Here is a 19,841-nt window from a genome sequence, read left to right as displayed (position 1 = left end):
TCAAGATGCTAACACTACAACAGCTTCTTCCCATGCTGGGCAAGAATGCTTGGCTAGTCACTTTGGACCTCAAGAAGGCATACCTGCATGTCCCTATCAGACAAAATTGCAGAACATACCTCCGCTTCATTGCAGGTTCAACGCATTACCAATTCTCTGCACTGCCCTTTGGCTTATCTACTGCACCCAGGGTCTTCACAAAATGCCTGGCACCAGTAATTGCATACTGCAGACAAAGAGGAATTCAAATATACCCATACCTGGACGACTGTCTTATTCAAGCAGAAAGCAAGGACATTCTTTTACAGCATCTGGCATTTGTCAAACACCTTCTAAGTTGCCTAGGGTACACAGTAAACGAAAAGAAATCAAAACTAGTGCCCTCACAAAACATAACATTCCTGGGTGCCAGCTTGAATACAACGGCCCAGATGGCTTATCTCACACCAGACAAGCAACGACAACTGTCTCAATATTTCTTGATAGAATAAACCGGTCAGTCCAACAAATAAATGAAAACAGCCCCCTGGAAGGCTGAACAAAAGTCCCAGTATTTGTAATGAACCGCACTGGCATGAAAAAATGAGTAATTCCTCTCTTTATTTTATACACAAATAGACAGTCTCTGGTTGAGCGCTTTCATCTACTGCCGTAGATTTCATCAGAACCACTTACACCTTTGTTAACTCCCTTTTTATATAATATTCAAATCTTCAATTAACATGTCATAATTATAAAATCACATCATTAACCCTAATAATTAAAACTCATCAGTATTTAAAGTGCACAGTGCTGGATTCCCTCAATATGACCCTATCTATAAATAATGAATACTATTTAAAAACATGCTTTAAAAAACCTATTAAAACTACATATTCATATACATATAATAACTTCCCTTACCTATATGTAATTACTAAAATACTTTGGAATAGCTATGCATACTAAAATTTCTCGATAATGCTTTTATTAAAAATAACAGTACTTTCCATTATACAACCTATACCCTATTATCTATCCAACATGGGTTTTATAGAAATATATTCGTTTAATCCTGGATATTCTGATGCGTTTAATTTAATTTGCCAGCGTGTCTCCTTTTCCAATAATTTCATCTTCACATTACCTCCCCTAGGGTTCACTTGCAACTGTTCAAGGATCCCAAACTCAAACTTCCTACATTCTTTATTGGCTTCACAGTGTCTCCATAGGGCATTATTCATGTCTTGCCTCTTCATTCTATAATAATGTTCATAGATCCTGTTTCTTAGGCATCTAGATGTCATCCCCACATAATAACATGAGCATGTTGAACATTTAGCTAAATAAATCACATTTTTGGTTCTACAGTTCCCCTTACATAACTTCACTTTTGTTTTCTGACTGTTATCTAATGTAATATTACTAGCCACCAAAATGTACTGACACTGATTGCAACTTCCACATTTTGTCATACCTCCCTCTCTTCTTCCGACATTTTTTGACATTTTGTTTAATCTACTCTTTAAATTCAGTCCATTCCTGTGTACAAATATTGGTTTTGGACCTACTATGTTGTATATATCCTCATCTGTTCCCAATATATTCCAATTTTTTACAATTATGTCTCTAAATTTATTCACTAATGGACCGTATTGCATCACACAAGCTCTCCTGTATTCAGTGTTTGTTTTCTTGGGGTTACCTATACCTTCCTTGCTCCCTAAAATAGGTTTATATTTTTTTCCCCACTCTTGTTTTACATATTCCACTACATCAGCCACCATATGTCCAGGATACCCCCTATCAATAAACATTCTGGCTATATAGTTTAACTCAACTATTACATCTTCGTAACGTGATGTCATCCTTGCGGCTCTAATACATTGTCCTTTTATGATGCTTTTTTTTTGATACTTGGGATGGCAGCTATTATACTCTAAATAGTCATTGCTAAATGTCTCCTTTCTGTACAAGTTAGGTTTGAATTTCATATTCTCAATAGTAACCTTGGTATCTAGATATGATATACTTTTTTTATTCATACTGGTAGTAAATCTTAAATAATCATTCCTACTATTTAGGTAATTCATAAATTTTTGTAATAATTCTTCACTGCCTTTCCATATGATAAACACATCATCCAAAAACCTGAGATAACATCTTATATTACTGTTCCACTCGGTTTCGAAGATGTATTCCTCTTCCCAGTTCAATAAGAATAAATTTGCAAACATGGGGGCACAGGCTGCCCCCATGGCTACTCCCTTATTTTGCCTGTAATGTTCTCCTTGAAACATAATAAAATTATTTCTCAAAACTACTTCCATGAAAACCATGAGGACACTTATTTTCTCCCATGGTAATTTACTATGTTTGCTCATACTTTCTTGAAATCTACTAAGTCCCTCTTCCTGAGGTATACTTGAAAATAAGTCAACCACATCTATTGTAACTAATAAGCAATCGTCCGTGATATAGTCATTTCTCAATCTAGAAAGAAAGTCCCAAGAATCCTTTACTATGTGTGGAATATATGAGTATATATTTTTTAACCATCCATCCACTACTTTCCCCATTTCAAAAGTTTTTGAATTACTTCCAGAATTAATGGGTCTGAAAGGTGGTTCCTGGATGTTTTTGTGGACCTTGGGGATACCTACTATTGTTCCAATGATGGGATACTCTATCTTCACATAATTGTACACATCTGTTCTATTGTCTATTAATAAATCTTCTATTATTAAATTCATTTTATGATATGCTACATTAACTTCATTTAATGAGGTAGCCATATACTTCCCTGAATTTAATAATATATTGGTAATTCTATTATTATAATCTTCAGTATTATATAATACTACCCCCCACCCTTGTCGGGTTTCATGATTCTTATTTTCTTATTATTTTGCATATCATTCAATATCTGCATTTCCTTCTTAGTGAGATTTGTAATGTGAGATTTATTTTTTGCAAATTCCGCATATAATTCCTTTATAACTATCCTTTCATACATAGCTAATGTATTATTCATTGGGGGTGTAAAGTTGCTAGGTTTTCTAAACATATCAAAACTTAACATCTCTTTCCCTTTAAAATACACCGCTAGGTTTAACTTTCTTAGATATTTTTTAAAATCTAACACATATTCCACCAAGTTACCCTTATTGTTTGGTATAAATTTCATACCCTTTGAGAGTAACTTGAACATGTCTATATTAACTTCCATACTGGTATAATTATAGATGCTGAAATCTTTCCATCTATAATGTACATCATTATGTTTGATAATTTGCTCTCCTTTATTCTCAGATATCATATCAGTATATATCAACACGTTCTGTTTTCTTGTGGGTACCATTTTTCGTGTCTTGTCCCCCTCTCTTGTAGTACTTCCCTGAACTGGTCCTCCTCTAAAAAATGGTTGACTTTATTTCCCCTGCTGGTGTTGTAGTGGTATGCAGGTTTACCTTTACTCCTATACTCTCTCTTTCCATTATGGTACTCCCCTACATTTTTTATCCTATCATTTTTTTGACTCAAATCTATAGGCCTCACCTTTTTCATACTGCAGAATATCACGCTTTAATTTTTTACATTTTCTCTCCATTTGTACATTAATCTGTTTTTCAACCCATGTAAATTGGGCATTGAAATTTAATATATTTTCTTCAAACAGCAAATCAGTAGTAATAATATGGTCTAACTCCTCTATTTCTGTCATCAAGTGACATATTCTTTTGTCATTACAGGTGATAAGATATTTCATAAATGTAAACCCAAAATTATCCAACATTTTACAACATTCTATCAACTGTTCTTGTTCCATTTCTACCCCCATGGGTCTCTTAAAAAATCTGAGCCCCATTGGGACCACATGCACATCCATACATCTTTTTAAATAAGCATTATCCAGTTGCAATGTCTTTAATAACTTTAGTTTTTTACCAAACTGGAAAATATAGTCTTTTAAATTCATTTCATTACTGGCGTTAACTTCATTACCCCTGTCGAAGTTAGAACGCTCATTGCCATGTTCAAAATCAAATTTGCTATCCAAAAAGTTGTCTAAATTGAACCGCTTCTTGTCATGCGGCTGAAATGCAGTCTGATAACGCTCATTGCCATGTTCAAAATCAAATTTGCTATCCAAAAAGTTGTCTAAATTGAACCGCTTCTTGTCATGCGGCTGAAATGCAGTCTGATAATTTGTAACAGTACCTTTACTCGCTTTGCTATGCACCGTCATAGCATAAGTTCTTTTCGGCACAGTAATTACATATAGGTAAGGGAAGTTATTTATGTATATGAATATGTAGTTTTAATAGGTTTTTTAAAGCATGTTTTTAAATAGTATTCATTATTTATAGATTCATATTGAGGGAATCCAGCACTGTGCACTTTAAATTAATTATTAGGGTTAATGATGTGATTTTATAATTATGACATGTTAATTGAAGATTTGAATATTATATAAAAAGGGAGTTAACAAAGGTGTAAGTGGTTCTGATGAAATCTACGGCAGTAGATGAAAGCGCTCAACCAGAGACTGTCTATTTGTGTCTCAATATTTCAAAATAATGGCAACAAAGACCCAACTCCCTGCAAGAAAAATTCTGCAGGCCGTGGGATTCATGGCATCTTGCATTCTACTAATACCATTTGCAAAAAATATGAGGAGATTACAATGGTACCTGAAAAGTGTATGGACTCAGCACAGCCAAAGCTTGGAAACAATGATTCCACTCATTCCCTGCCTTCAACAGGAGTTTCTATGGTTGTCACAGGCATGTCACCTCAACAAGGGTCAGCCTTTCACCTTACCCACAGCCAAGCAAACTATGACAACAGATGCATCGGACTATGCTTGGGGAGCACACATGGCAGGACAGTGCATTCAGGGCAAATGGACTACAGATCAGAGACACTTGCATATCAATCAAAACGAAATGCTAGCAGTGCAGAATGCCCTAACAGCTTTCAAGGACCTTCTACACCCAGGACAACTACTAATAAGGACAGACAACACCACAGTTATGTGGTACATAAACAAGCAAGGGGGCACATATTCCTACCCTCTATGCAGACAAGCAGTGACCTTGTGGAACACTGCACTGTCTTACCAGGTTCAATTACAAGCACCATTCCTGCCAGGAAAGAAAAATTACATTGGCAGACGACCTAAGCAGAAACATCATGGATCCACACGAATGGAAACTAGATCCACAAGTATTTGCAATGATAGCTCAAAAATGGGGAAGCCCAGACATAGATCTGTTTGCAAGCTCCCACAACCACCAACTTCAAATATTTTGCACAAGGACCTTCCATCCACTAGCTTGGAAAGTGGACGCTCTCTCATTCAGTTGGAAAACATTAACAGTGTATGCCTTCCCTCCACTGCCTCTTCTAGCAAAGGTACTGCTGAAAGTCAAATTAGAGAGGCCACAAATGATTCTCGTTGCACCAGATTGGCCACGCCAACATTGGTATCCAATTTTAAGGACCATGGCCCATGGCCCACCATGGATTTTGCCACAAATTCCTCACCTGCTCACCCAGCGAGACAATCTGATTCTACACAGCCAGCTCAAGACTTTAAACCTGGCTGCATGGCAAATTACCTAAACAACCAGCCAACACCTTTATCCAAAGCTGTTATGGATGTCATTCTGGAGGCCAGGAGGCCCAGCACCAGGAAAATCTATTCAGACAAATGGAAAAGATTTTGCTCCTGGAACCAGGCTAAAGGCCTAAATCCCCTGGAGCTGAACATTCCTCAGATTCTACAATATTTAACTGAAATGTTACACAAAGGACTTTCCTTTTCATCTGTTAAGATCCACGCCTCAGCAATTGCAGCTCATTACAGCACGGATCCAACTTTATTTTCACATCCACTCCTAAGACAGTACCTCAGAGGGGCTAAGAACTTAAGACCGCCAAGGAGAACTCCAACACCTACTTGGGATCTCAACTTTGTCCTGGAAAAGCTTACACTGCCGCCCTTTGAACCAGCTTTTTCAACTGATTTAAAATTTCTTTCATGGAAAACTGCCCTACTACTAGCAATAACCTCAGCTAGAAGAGTCTCAGAGCTACAGGCACTAATGGCAGTGGAACCTTTCCTCATTTTTCATCAAGACAGAGTTTCTCTACCAACTAATCCTTCCTTTATGCCAAAGGTGGTATCCAGTGTGGCCCTAAACCAAACCATTCACTTGCCCACCTTCTTCCCAAATCCCCAGAACAAAGGAGAAAGACTCCTGCACTCTTTGGACATTCACAGGTAATTACGTTACTCCTTGGATAAAACTAAGGCTTTCAGAAAAAACTGACCAGCTCTTTGTAGCCTATGCTACAGGATCACAAGGAAAAGCTATCTCAAAACAGACCATTTCTAAATGGATAGGACATTGCATACGTTTCTGCTACACACATCTTGGGAAACCAGTACCTGCTAACATTAGGTCTCACTCCACCAGGGTTACAGCTACATCAGCAGCCTTTCTCAGGGGAGTGCCAACCAAGGATATTCTGGAAGCTGCTGCTTGGAGTTCAGTGCACACCCTCACCAAACACTATCACTTACCTCTTTACTCTAAGACTAGAGCTGGTTTTGCCACTGCAGTTTTGCAGGGCCTACTAGCCTCTTATAACCCTGTTTGACTCCACCTCCCCTCCTTACCTTTGGGATTCAACCATAGTGTGTTGACTGCAGCAGGGTAACACAATGAACATAGTGCAGTTTTGTACCTACCATAAATTTAGATGTTCGAGTGTTCACCCTGCTGCAGTCCAGGTTACCCTCCCTCCATCCCCTCTGAACTAGCTGAACTTATCTCTACCACTTTATCCTATACTACCTCTGTGGTGTATTTGCTTGTACCTAAGGGTTTTGTTTTATTTTTATATAGCCATATGTATTTGTGTGTGTGTGTATATATATATATATATATATATATATATTGCCTACCTTTTGGGGGCACCTGACATCTGGGGCAAGAAAAACTGAAGAAAATGCCGTCGGATGCCTCTTATATACCCCTGACGCACTGACGTCAGGGAAGAAGTGACAGCAACCGATGCCGGACCAAGACTTTGGAATTCGGGCCGACTGCAGGACCGCCTGACGGCAGGATAACCCAAGTGTGATGACTGCAGCAGGGTGAACACTCGAACATCTACATTTATGGTAGGTACAAAACTGTACTTTCTGAATGGTCATGGTTTAGTCTATTCTTCCTCTATTGAGGACGGGCGACAGGTTGTGCTTGCTGGATCTTCAGGATGTATGCTATCACATAAAATTACACAGATGGTCCACCTTTGCTTCTGGCTCTGTGCCATTTAATTTCAATTCCAAGCCCTACCCTTTGTATCACCACTGCCCTCGGGTGTTCACTAAGTGTATGGCAGTGGTTGCAGCTTACCTGAGATTGCTGGGATTCCAGATGTTTCCTTACCACAATGACTGGCTTCTTGCCACTCACCATACATCTACTAATGCATGTCAGGGACTACCTGCTCCATCTTGTTTACACCTGGCCATCACAGTTAACTACAACAAATCTCATGTCTCCCTCACTCAAGTCCTGGAGCTCATAAGTACTCATCTGGATAAAGTTTTTTTTAAGGGGGAAGACTCCCTGTAGATTACAGCATCAGGCAACACATCTGTTGTCTTCCATCACCACAGGCCAGGTTGGTTTTTCAGCTTCTTTGCCCGATGACAGCCTTCATAACTCTTCTGCCTCTAGTAAGATTCTTGTGAGGGTAGTACCGTAGACACTGGCCTTGCAGTAGTCTATCGGTTGATATCACATGACCTTTCCCATTCGAATCACAGAGATCTGCAAGCACCATATCTCCAGGTGGAGCCATACACCAGAGGTTTCTTTTGTCCTACCTTTGCCCATGGCCACGGTGACCACAGACATTTCCCAACTGGGGTGAGGGGCATTACTTGGGAGAGACTGGTCAAGGTATATGATCTCTCTTGGAAGTCAACCTTCACATCAACATCTTAGATATGATGGCAATTCTAGCAGTGCAGGCCTTTCAGGAAATTCTCCCTTCAGGGATGATTGCCATGCTAACAGACAACATGTCAGTGGTCTGGTACATCAACATATGGGGGAAACCCTCTCTTACCCGTTTTGTTGAGAGGCATGAGGGTGTGGTAGTGGTCATTCTCTTCTGACTGCTTTCTTTTGGCAGCACATATTCTGGGGAATTCCATTTTAGCAGACAGACTGAGCAGATCTGTTCCTGTCTCCTGATTGGTCTCTCAATCCTTCAATGGCAGAACAGATTTTTCATCAGTGGGGCCAACATGCTACGATCTCTTCGCCTTTGCCCACAATTTAAAATGCAGCAGTTTTCTGCTCCATTTCTTCTGCCTTTTTATTGGAAACTTCTGTAGATGACATTTGTGCTGCTGCTACTTGGTCCAAAACTCATACCTTCATAACTCTTTACAAGTTGGATATCATTTCTAGGAGCAGGGCAGCGTTTGGTTCAGCCGTACTCCCGAATATCCTTCCATGAGACCACCTTGGGATTTTAATAGCTGGGGTCTCTGTCTCAATTTTTGAAGGGATGAAAAAGACATCGGATGCAAAAGTGTCTGTTTTCGTCCTTTTTTTAATCTGTCCTCTCTCCTTTCCCCCCTTCATCTTTTAAAGATGCTGCTATGATTTCCTGGTATGACCCAGAGGTGTACTCTCTTGGTCTTTTCCCCTTGCTGAGCTCCAGATACCTTTGTTTTCATGTTTCTAGAGATTTCTAACTACGTACTGGTCTGTTTTTTTCTGTATATTGATATCAAGGGAGCAAACCCGATCTGAGGTAATGTGGGATTTGGAGGGATTGTGGGAAGGGGGAGGAGCTTAAGCTATGGATCCAAAGACTGAGAAGTGGCTGAAGTCAGATCCGACTGGTAGAGGAAAGACAAAAACAGACAACAAAGATGCATCATTATGGTAAGTACTGTGTTTTTACCACACTGATACATAAGATTCCACTGAGAAGTAGATCAATAAGTGAATGTCTTCATTGCCTGATGTAGTCTGTCACTGTCTGAAATGCTAGATTGTTATTGTAGTACCCCAGAGTTAACTAGATAAAGGAATTTGAGCTGTGTTATCTTGCTTCCACCAAATTCTGTATAACTCTGAAATGAAAAACATAGCCTACAAAATGGGACTGGTTAAAAAATTGTTCATAGTGAATAAAGGAAGTATTGAGTTGGACTGATAGTTTAAAATGCATATGAGAAGAATAATTATAAACTGAAAAAGTCTCAAGTTTCATATTTATTGAAAGATATGGTAGTATGTTTGCAAAATGTATAGTTTTGAGATTTTTATATCTTGTATAGTCTTAGCAATGTAGAGAACCTTAAAACGCAGTCAAAATTAGCAAAATGTTACTTTACAGAGAATGTGATTCTTTTAATCTGACCATTTAATACCAAAATGCTCAGTCATATTTGCACATCCTAATTGCATAAATACAATAGGAAGTTGAAGCTGTCATGCAATAAATGACACATGAGAAAAGATGTCTGTGGATCAAGAGTCATTTTAAAATCATGGGTTTGGCTGCTGTCCTTTGTGCTACTCTGTAACTTGCTGCATATTAAATTGTAGGGTCTCCAAGTGGTTTCTGAAATGGAACAGGTGGATACTGAGCTTCCAGAAGTCAGTGGTCCAAGCTGCCAGCGCAGCAACTCGTTTGATGGTAGTGGAACATCTCAGACGGCTCAGGACAACGGATGCCCTCAGTCCAGGTAGAGCCTGTGTGCGTAGAACTTAAAACATTAACAGCCGTATAGTTTAAAATATGTTCTTATTCTGCACCTTATAGTGTGCGATGAACTTAAAAAGCTGTCAATAAAGGTATGTCTTTTAAGATTACTGTTACAGAAGTCGATGTGCTTTAAGTCCTTTGAAATGATTATGTTAAGTTGTCTATTTCGCCTTCATTCTTGCTGGATGGGTTCGGAGCCGACCTCGGCTCCGACTCGGCCACTCTAAAAGCTCGAGAGTTGGTTCCACCGGCTCGAGGCTCCCCTTATATCCCACAATGCTAGGCGAGAGTTACCTCAGATCTCGTTTGCCGCTACAGCTTCGAGGTTGGTTGCTTCTACCGGTTCCTGGTGAGTGTTAGCTTTTTCTTCTAAAAGTTAATCTTTTTCCCCCTTTTTAAGTTAAATTCTTCCTAGATTAGTGTAGGTTATAAAACTTTATCCCCGACCCTAATTTTTCCCGTTTCTTTACTAAAAGAACCTTTGGTTCTTCCTTTGGGCCTTAGGCCTTCCCTTCCCTAGTGGAGTGTTTTTGTAGTTTACTTGAATTTTATTGTACTTAATTCTAGTATTACTACTAAAATTATTATTTTTTGCTGACAGGGTATAACTTGTGTGTTTGGGTGTGTGTTTGTGTACACCTGTCAGTTAGGGAAATGTCTAAAGAAGCAAAGGTCTCCGGATTCAAGAAGTGTGATGCGTGCTGTCAGAAAATGTCTCTGACAGACGCTCACACTTCTTGTGTCTATTGTCTGGGGCCTTTGCACCTGCAGGACTCCTGTGCTGTGTGCCATGGCTTCAGTCCCAGGGTCCTGCAGGAAAGAAAAAACAAGTTGATTCTGAGAGGATTATTGAAGCCAGAGGATTCCCTGTCAGTTTCAACAGGGAAGCCCTCTAAGGCATCGAGGTCTTCGGCTCCGGCTTCTGAGCCGATACCTCAGGTTGTTCAACCTTTGCCTTTATCGGCTCCGGCTGAAGCCGATAAGTCTCAGTCCACAGTTTCTGTGGCTTCCTCGGCTCCGGCCGGAGCCGAGGTTATTGAGGTACCCGTGTCGGCTCCGACCAGACCTTCGGAGCCGACAACTAGAAAGAGGTCTAGGTCTCCTTCTCTTGGCTCCGTTCATTCGGCTCCAGGATCTCCCCTGCTGTCTGAACGGAGCCAAAGGTCTCATTCCTCTAGGTCATCGAGGCTGTCCGATCATGACCTGCAGAGAGTGGTGAGTCGACTACTTAAGTCCGAGGCACTAGCCCAGATGCTTCAGAGCCCGACTCATCAGTCGGTGCCTGCCCCGGTCCATCAACTCTTTCCTCCTTCGACTCTCTTGAGCTCGGAGCCGGGTCGTGTCGGAACCGAGACTGTGATCACTTCGGAGCCGAGACAATTGTCTTCGGCTCCGTCGTCGGCTCCGTTTTCTTCTTTGGAGGAATCTCGGCGCCGGACTTCCCTCGTCGGCTCCGAGGGGGTGAGTGGCATCGGACCCTTGTCCGACCCCCCTCTCCCTCTCGGTGCTTCGGCGCTGGTGAGTTCGGCTCCGACATCGACCTCGGAGCCATCACTGTCGGTGCCGAGGGGGGTTCTTAGCTCCTCGGAGCGGGGACCTCTGGCTCTGCCTGACAGGGGTGCATTCGAGGTCATGCGGAGTGTGTTAGAGCCTGGCTCTACTCCACAGTCGGCTCCGTCCGCCTCTCCCTCTATGCTGCCTCAGGGTAAGTCGACTCACTCCCTCATCCCGGACCGCAGAGAGCCAGCTCCTCAGGAGCCCCTGTGGGATTTCATCCTCTTCCGAGGCCTCTCCTGATTTGGCAGAAGAGCCCCCTCGGAAGAGGAAGTGCAAGAGGAAGCACATTGACTCACCTGAGTCTATCACGTCAGACACAGATCTGGATGATTCTGAGGGTTCCCCGTTCCCCTTCTGAAGATGTCTCATTTGCAGACATTCTGGAGATCCTGAAACAGAGGGGAAATTGGCCAGCCCTCAACCCTTCGGAGGACGAATCTGTGTATCTTGAGGCGTTTGGCTCTCGTCCTTCCACCTCCTGGGTGTCCCCCCCTTCGACCCCCTCATGCAGGTGGTTGCTAAGAAGGCATGGACGGCTCCTGATTCAGTGGACCCCACTCCCAGGAGACCCTCTAAATTCATCACAGCTCCATCAGACAAGCAATTTTTATCAAAAGGAGTTTCTGTGGATGCTATGGTGGTAGCTGCTGCCACAAAGAAGGAACTGGCTGATCCTTCAGTCCCTGTCCATCCACCTAACAAGGAATCTAGGTCCATGGATAGGTACGGGAAGCGGATGTTCTCCTCAGCGACATTTACCATGCGTCGCTGAATTACCTGTGCCATTTCACTCGTCTTCAAAGGGACTTGATCAAGGAAGCGAGTGAAATGTTAAAGGATCCTACAGCTGCGGGTTTCCAAGATAAAATGAACACGCAGCTGGCTACCCTTAATTCCATATCTAACTCCTCCATCGCCTCCTCTCTTATGCGGCCGATGGAGCGAGCAGAGCCGCAGGGACAGGTGTAGCCTCACGTAGGCACGCCTGGATGCGGCTATGCAATTTTGGACCCTTTCAAGACGTCTTTCACGAACTCCCTTTGATGGATCATCTCTCTTTGGTCCTCAAGTGAAAGAAACCCTGACTAGGTGCGAGACTGATGGCAAGACCCTTTCTGCCGTCGGAGTCCGTTTTTCGACTCCTTCTAGGCCTTACCCCAAAGGCCAGAAGGGTGGGAAGATGTGGTTCCGTAAACAATCTCAAGGGACTTCGCCTGACGACAGAGTCGTTTTCCTACCAGAGGCAGAGGTGGGAATAACAATGGTAGACGCCCTAGGGGCAGGGGGCTTCCGCAGAACCAGGGCAATCGGGAAGCCTTTCCTGACAAGCCCTTTCAGCATCCCTGAGGTGTTGCCCGACTGCCCATCTTCGGAGGCAGTCGGGGGAAGATTGTCACTGTACCCAGAAGCCTGGCTATCCCTGACTCAAGACAAATGGGTACAGTCCATCATTTCGAAGGCTATTCTATCCCCTTTCTTCGTTTTCCAAATCAGTCAAAAAATCCCTTCCAGATGTTCCACCCGCTCAAAGGGATATAGCAGCTTTGGAAATTTCAAAACTGCTTGCAAAAGAGCAATTCAGTCAGTGCCAGCAGACCAACAAGGATCCGGAATCTACTCAAGGTTCTTTTAGTTCCAAAGAAAACAGGGGACTGGAGACCGATTTTGGATCTCAGTGTCTTGAACAAATCAGTCAAGAAAACAAGATTTCGGATGGTCACGCTGCAATCCATTCTTCCCCTCTTGGCCAAAGGAAACTGGATGTGCTCTATAGACCTTCGGGATGCGTACTATCACATAAAATGAACAGACGCTCCAGAAGATTCCTCCGCTTCAGGCTGGGAACCAGTCATTTTCAGTTCAGGGCCCTGCCCTTTGGTCTCACCACTGCCCCCCGGGTGTTTACCAAATGCATGGCAGTGGTAGCTTCTCACCTGAGACGACAAGGATTCCAGGTGTTTCCATATTTGGACGACTGGCTTCTCACAGCTCCCACCAAGCATCTCCTTCTGATGGCCAGAGATTATACTTTTCGCTTTGTCAAAAACTGGGTATTTCAATAAATTGCGAAAAGTCTGTTTTGTCGCCTTGTCGTACTATTACCTACATAGGCGCAAATTTAGATACTATAAACATGTCTGCAAGGCTAACGAACCAAAGGATATCAGACATTCACAAATTGGTGTCACTTCTTCTCAACAACAACAGAGTCAAAGCCAGGTTAGTTCTAAAGGTGTTGGGAATCATGGCAGCGGCCATACCCCTCCTTCCATTGGCCAGATACCACATGCGGATCCTTCAGTGGATGCTTTTTACTCAATGGTCATACCAGGAACTTCCAATGTCTCACACCATTATGATCACGCAAGCGTGCAAAAAGCATCTCATGTGGTGGATGTCTTCCCCCCAGCTCCTGTCGGGAAGACCCTTTGTTCCACTTCCTCCGGTTGCTACTCTGACAACGGATGCCTCCCTGATCGGGTGGGGGGGGCATTATCAGGGCAGGACAGTCCAGGGCACATGGCAACCAAACGAATGCCACTTGCACATAAATGTTCTGGAGATGAGAGCAGTGCTTTTAGCGTTGCAAGCCCTTCAAGACTCTCTTCCCTTGGGAACGATTGCAATCCAGACAGACAATATGTCTGTAGTGTGGTACATCAACAAACAAGGCGGAACCAGATCATACCCCCTGTGTCGAGAAGCACTCAGACTGTGGCAATGGGCGATTTCTTCTCAGCGTTTTCTGATAGCAACGCACATCCCCGGGACGTCCAATCACATTGCGGACAAGTTGAGCAGAGCTATACTCATGCCTCACGAGTGGTCTCTGAAAGACTCTGTAGTGAGAGAAATCTTTCTCAAGTGGGGTCAGCCTTGCTGCGATCTTTTTGCTACTCCCCAAAACAGCAAGTGCAGAGAATATTTCACTCTATTCCCTTTACCAGGCCAACCCAGCAGGGACGCTCTAGTCCAAGTTTGGCCCCGGGGACTTCTGTATGCATTTCCTCCTTTCCCACTGATCTCTCAAGTAATACAGAAAGCTATCGCTCAGAAGGCCTCATTGATCCTCATTGCTCCTTACTGGCCTCGACAAGTGTGGTTCCCCTTTCTACATCGATTTCTTTTGGAGCGACCGTGGAATCTGGACCTAGTTCCAGATCTTTTGATCCACCAGTCGGGTCAGTTTCATCGCTCCCTCCCTCTCTGAACCTCACTGCTTGGTTCCTCCAGTTCCAACCGTAGCCAGGCTTCCTCAATTATCTCACTCTGTTAGAGATATATTGATAGCTTCCCATAAATCTTCCACTCGAAAGATTTATTTGAGTAAGTGGAAACGCTTCTCATATTGGGCACAAGGAAAGGACATAGATCCTTTCACCGCTTCCATCCAACTAGTCCTTGATTTTCTAGCTGAACTCTTCCATGCAGGTTCATCTCCATCTACTCTTAAGGTTCAATTGGCAGCTATTTCTAATTTCCATGTGGGTATTTCTGAATCTGCCCTAATGTCCCACAAACTTTGCAAAGCCTTTTTGAAAGGAGTTTTTCTTCTCAGACCTCCTATAAGAAATCCTCCTTCTCCTTGGGACCTAAATTTAGTTCTTGCTTCTTTGATTCTTTCCCCGTTTGAACCTGCAGCTTCATGTTCCTTGAAATTATTATCATGGAAAACTCTCTTTCTGGTGGCTATCACATCAGCTAGAAGAATTTCAGAACTTCAAGCACTCAGTTGTCGTTCTCCTTATCTTGTATTCCATAAGGACAGAGTTTCCTTACGAACTAACCCGTCCTTTTTGCCTAAGGTGGTTTCAACATCAAATCTAAATCAAACCATTGACCTCCCTGTCTTTTTCCCAGAGTATTCAAATAGGTCTGAACAAAAATTACACTGCCTGGATGTTCATCGTCAATTAAGGTACTACTTGGATAGGACGAAACAATTCAGAAAATCTGATCAGCTGTTTGTCTCCTATGCGGAAAGCAGAAAGGGACTTTCAGTTTCAAAGGTATCATTATCCAGATGGCTAACATCTTTGATTTCCCTGGTATATGAAATTAGACAACAAAAATTGCCTAATAAACCTAAAGCCCATTCCACCAGAGCTTTGGCTACTTCTTTAGCCTTCCAAGACAGACTGCCTATTGACACCATTTGTGCAGCGGCTACTTGGGCTACTCCTCACACTTTTATTTCTCATTATAAGTTGGATTTAGCTTCTAGGCATAGAGCTAATTTTGGTTCCACTGTTCTCAAGAGTCTGTTCCGTTAGGCCACCCGGGACAAGGTGCTAGGGACGCGGTCCCATCCAGCAAGAATGAAGGCGAGATAGACAACTTAACATATAGAAGTTATGTTCTTACCATAACGTTCCATGTTAGTTGTCTTCTTCTCGCCTTCTTCTTGCGTCCCACCCTCCTTCCCCCTGGCCTGGACAGACCTATAGGAGTTGTGATCGTGACCTCTCTTTCTACCACCTCTTTCTTAGTCATATGCTATTATGCATATTTCTTGGTTCAGGATGTAGGTCACCCTTTTGCTTCCTGTTGTTAGAGGTGGATTCTGTTTTTACAGTTATACTGTTACTGTTATAAGCTGGGGTTAGCTTACAAACGAGATCTGAGGTAACTCTCGCCTAGCATTGTGGGATATAAGGGGAGCCTCGAGCCGGTGGAACCAACTCTCGAGCTTTTAGAGTGGCGAGTCGGAGCCGAGGTCGGCTCCGAACCCATCCAGCAAGAAGAAGGCGAGAAGAAGACAACTAACATGGAACGTTATGGTAAGAACATAACTTCTATATTTGTGCAATGTATCATTCTGTGCCTTGTTTTTACTAGTGTACATATGATCTGCTGAAAGAATATACTGTATTGCTTTTTTTTTTTTTTTTTTTTTTTGAAGAGTGAGACATCTGCAGTGAGCTTCTCAGTACAGTGTTCCAGGGTGTTTCGTGAATAATTCTTAAGAACTGTGGAGCTGTCTTTTAGGGTAACCCAATTCCACCAAGCAGAGACATTTGGAGTAGGCAGCCTGGATATCAAACCCCAGTGAACCAGTGTTAATTGATAACTGTTATTTTGCCATTTGTTTAAGGGAAGGATGAGGAGTGATACAAGAAGTGTAATCATGGGCAGCCTCTCATAAATTATTGTTAATGTGCAGATATAATTAATCGATATGGAGATTTCTACAGGGTGCCCTCAACACTGGCATCAATTAATGTGAAGAAGCATATGCATTACAAACTCAAAGCCTGACTGGTTCACAGTGGCATTGCACAATGATGGTACTTTGCTTTATCTTGTTTTTAGTACCAGGTTTGTACTTCTATACAGAAACATTTAGGAAAAGGTAACAGGTTTTAGGGATGGGAATAAGGTCACTTAATGGATTCAAAGTTGATTGAATGGTAGGAGATGGTGGCTGTTAGGAACTTTGATTGGGTATTAGGCACTCTCTATTACTTTGCCATAGGGATCACATTTGATCCTAACAGAATATGAAGTATTTGTCTTCAGTAATAATCAGGATACTGAAGTCAAGCTAATAATTTTTAAATTAGCACACTTGGACATTTTTATGGAGGACTTATAAGAACAAGGTTAGAGGAAGAGGAGGCTCTATGTTTAATAACTAAGATAGGAAGAGAAAAATAGTGATGTATAATTAATCAACAGGGAAGTTTCAAGGAACTGATAGTATTCCTGTGGAAGACTGAAAAGTTGGGAGAGAAGAAGGTAATAAAGTTCGGGAAGGTTTTCCTTAACAATATTTTAAAAGGGGAGGGGGAAGTACCAACATCTTAGAAGAAAGTTGTGGTGGATATATTACTCAGAGGTTAAACTCCTTCAGACCTAGCTCCGTATAGACCCATTTCAATTTTAAACCATGATTATAAACTATATCTGTACTATCTAAGAGAATGGCAGCAGTGTTGCCAAAATTGATAAGTTATGGATCATTGTGGTTTTTTGGTGGGGAGGCAAGCATTTGATAACTTTATTTAAACAATGATGACCCAAAGACAAGCAGAGTATAAGAGAATGATATTGTTGGAGTTTCTTGATTCTGAGATAGTATTCAGTAGTTTCAGCTGGGATTTTTATGAACAGGACAATAGTAGTATTTGCGTAGTATATATGAAGGATCAGAGGTAAGAATTAAGGTGGGAGGGTTCCTGTCTGACAAACTGCATTTGAAGAGTGGAGCCACCCAGGGGTGGCTCCCTTCCCCTTTATTTGATTTATATTTAGAGCCACTAGCAAAAAAAAAAAAAAAAACGTAATTGACTCACAAACTCAAGGATATAACTGGCATGGTAATCAAGAACAATTCTTTATTTGCTGATAGTATTATTTTGTACTTGATAAATTCAGAAAAGGGCATTTTGCAGTTGTGGAACATTTTGATACAGTTTCAAATCTTTTCGGAATGTAAAATAAAGGAAGATGAAACAAAGGCTGTAGTGGTAAATGACTTGCCTACACATGAAATGAGTTCTGGAAAACTCAAATTTATATGGCAGTGATAATTTAATGTAGTTAGGTGCATAGATTAAGAAGTATTCTATTATGGTTGCTAAGGATCTGTGGGAAGAGACTAAACAAAAGATAACACAACAATTGAGAAGCTGGAAGCTCTTGATTATGGATAGTAAAATACAAGCAGTGAAAATGTTTCTAGTCCCTGTAGTTTTATATACTGGTCAGGCAAGTTTTTTTATCAACCAGAGATGAAGTTTTGGACTGTAATAAAGTGCTGAAGGAATTTTTTTTGTGAGGGAAAGAGAGTTAGAGTTAAATGGGATAACTTAATTCTCTACACAGAGCAAGGTGGTTAAAGATTGCCTTATTTGTAAGGATACTTAAGAGCCACGCAGTTAAGGCTTATATATTTAACACAAGAAGAAAGTTATAAATCAAGCTGGAAGGGAATGCTGATAAAGCAGGGAGGGATGTTTGAGACATAAGGAGAGAACAGGATTTTGAATGAAGGTCATTAAGGAGAATAATGGCAACCATACATAAAATAGCAGAAACATTTTTAATAACTAACCCAACATGGGGATAGAGAAAGAAAGGGATAACAGCAAACAGGAGTATAAAAAATATGCAAGAGGGGCCTGGAATTTACAGGACAGAATTAGCAAACCAAGGCTTTGGAAACAAATAACTAGAGAGGGGAAGATAATAGAGAGGGATGAGGCCAAACAGAAGGTTTTTTTAGGCTGAAGACTTGTCTTCCCTACCAGGGACTGATAAAAGTATAGGCAAAGAGAAAGGGACTGGAGATTCCTGCTTGAATGACAAGATGTGGTATAGTGTTTGAGTCTAGAACAGAAGTTGCTGGTAAAAAGATGTAATTAATGGGATGTGTAAGATATTGCATGGTAACTGTAAGAGTCTGTCAGAAGAGCATTGAAAAGACTGGGAAGAGATAATGAAAAAGCAGTTTACAGAGGAAAAGTGGGGAGAATTTATATGGCTCCCAAATATGCAACATAGTTGAGATGATTTAATATTTTTGCATAGAAGTGCTTGCATAGGTATCTTTATACCCCATGCAGACTTAGACCATATTTCCTCAGTGTGATAGCAAATGCTGGAGGTGTGAGAGGAAAGAAATGTAATTAGGAGCATGTTTTTTGGAATTTGGCATGTTTTAATAAGTCCCTACAGTGTACTGTGTCAGAAACGCTGGGGGAGCAAATCACTGTAAGTAAGGAAATAATTATTTTGAGATGGAACACAGTGTCTGAAATGCATATCCATTGTAAGGCCTTACTAAGTTTAATGCTGTTGGATGACAAAAAGGCAATTGCCAGAAAATGGAAATTGAAACCTAAATCAGCTTTATTTAAAGTATTGAATATTGTAAAGGAGATAAAGGAACTAGAGGTTGGATCTTTAGAAAAGGGAAAAAGCAAATTACATAGAAATAAGTGGAATTTGTGGGAAAAATGTATGCAAAATATGGTTCAAGAGGAGGAGTGAGGTTTAAGGGAATGCAGGAATTAAGCAATTTATAAAATGCTGGGTGGTTAATCTTTAAAAAGAAAGAAAACATATGCAATGTTTAATGCATGAATGTGATATATGATATGGTTTGTTTTTGATTAATGTGTATGTCTGTGTCTTAAATGATAATTTGATAAAGGTATTTAACAAATAATTAATACCCATGTTCCATAATATTCCCCTTTATCTGCAGTATTTTAACATTTGATAACCCCTTTAAATAATTCCAATTACTCCTTTCCCATATCTGTTTCTATCTAATTTCTGCTGCATTTCTAAAATCTATTTTCAATTTATCGCACTTCTCAGCTACCCTTTCTAAAAAAATGGGCTTCTGGCCCAATCGGACTTTCCCAGTAAACAAATGTAAATAAATAAAAAAATAAAGTGTGAAAGAAATTTTACATTCTCTAGCAATTTCTAAATCTTTTCCACTATTCATTCCTTAAACTCTTCTTTTAATAGGTAAGTAG

The 19,841-nt window shown here is 41.3% G+C and overlaps 1 protein-coding gene across 1 annotated transcript in view; it reads left to right on the top strand.

Moving 5' to 3' along the window:
• UNC80 (unc-80 homolog, NALCN channel complex subunit) overlaps positions 1-19,841 on the top strand; it is a 5,631,640-nt gene that overhangs the window by 658,273 nt on the left and 4,953,526 nt on the right. Inside the window, exon 7 of the mRNA XM_044060513.1 lies at positions 9,633-9,772. Within this exon, the coding sequence (XP_043916448.1) occupies positions 9,633-9,772 (140 nt within the window). The remainder of the gene's footprint in view (positions 1-9,632; positions 9,773-19,841) is intronic.

The sequence above is a fragment of the Protopterus annectens genome, chromosome 2.part0 (genome assembly GCF_019279795.1).
Source record: "Protopterus annectens isolate FY-2018-M chromosome 2.part0, PAN1.0, whole genome shotgun sequence".
Classification (NCBI taxonomy): Eukaryota; Metazoa; Chordata; order Ceratodontiformes; family Protopteridae; genus Protopterus; species Protopterus annectens.
Note: the sequence above shows the minus strand (reverse complement) of the source record. Positions and strands in the feature narration are given on the sequence as shown.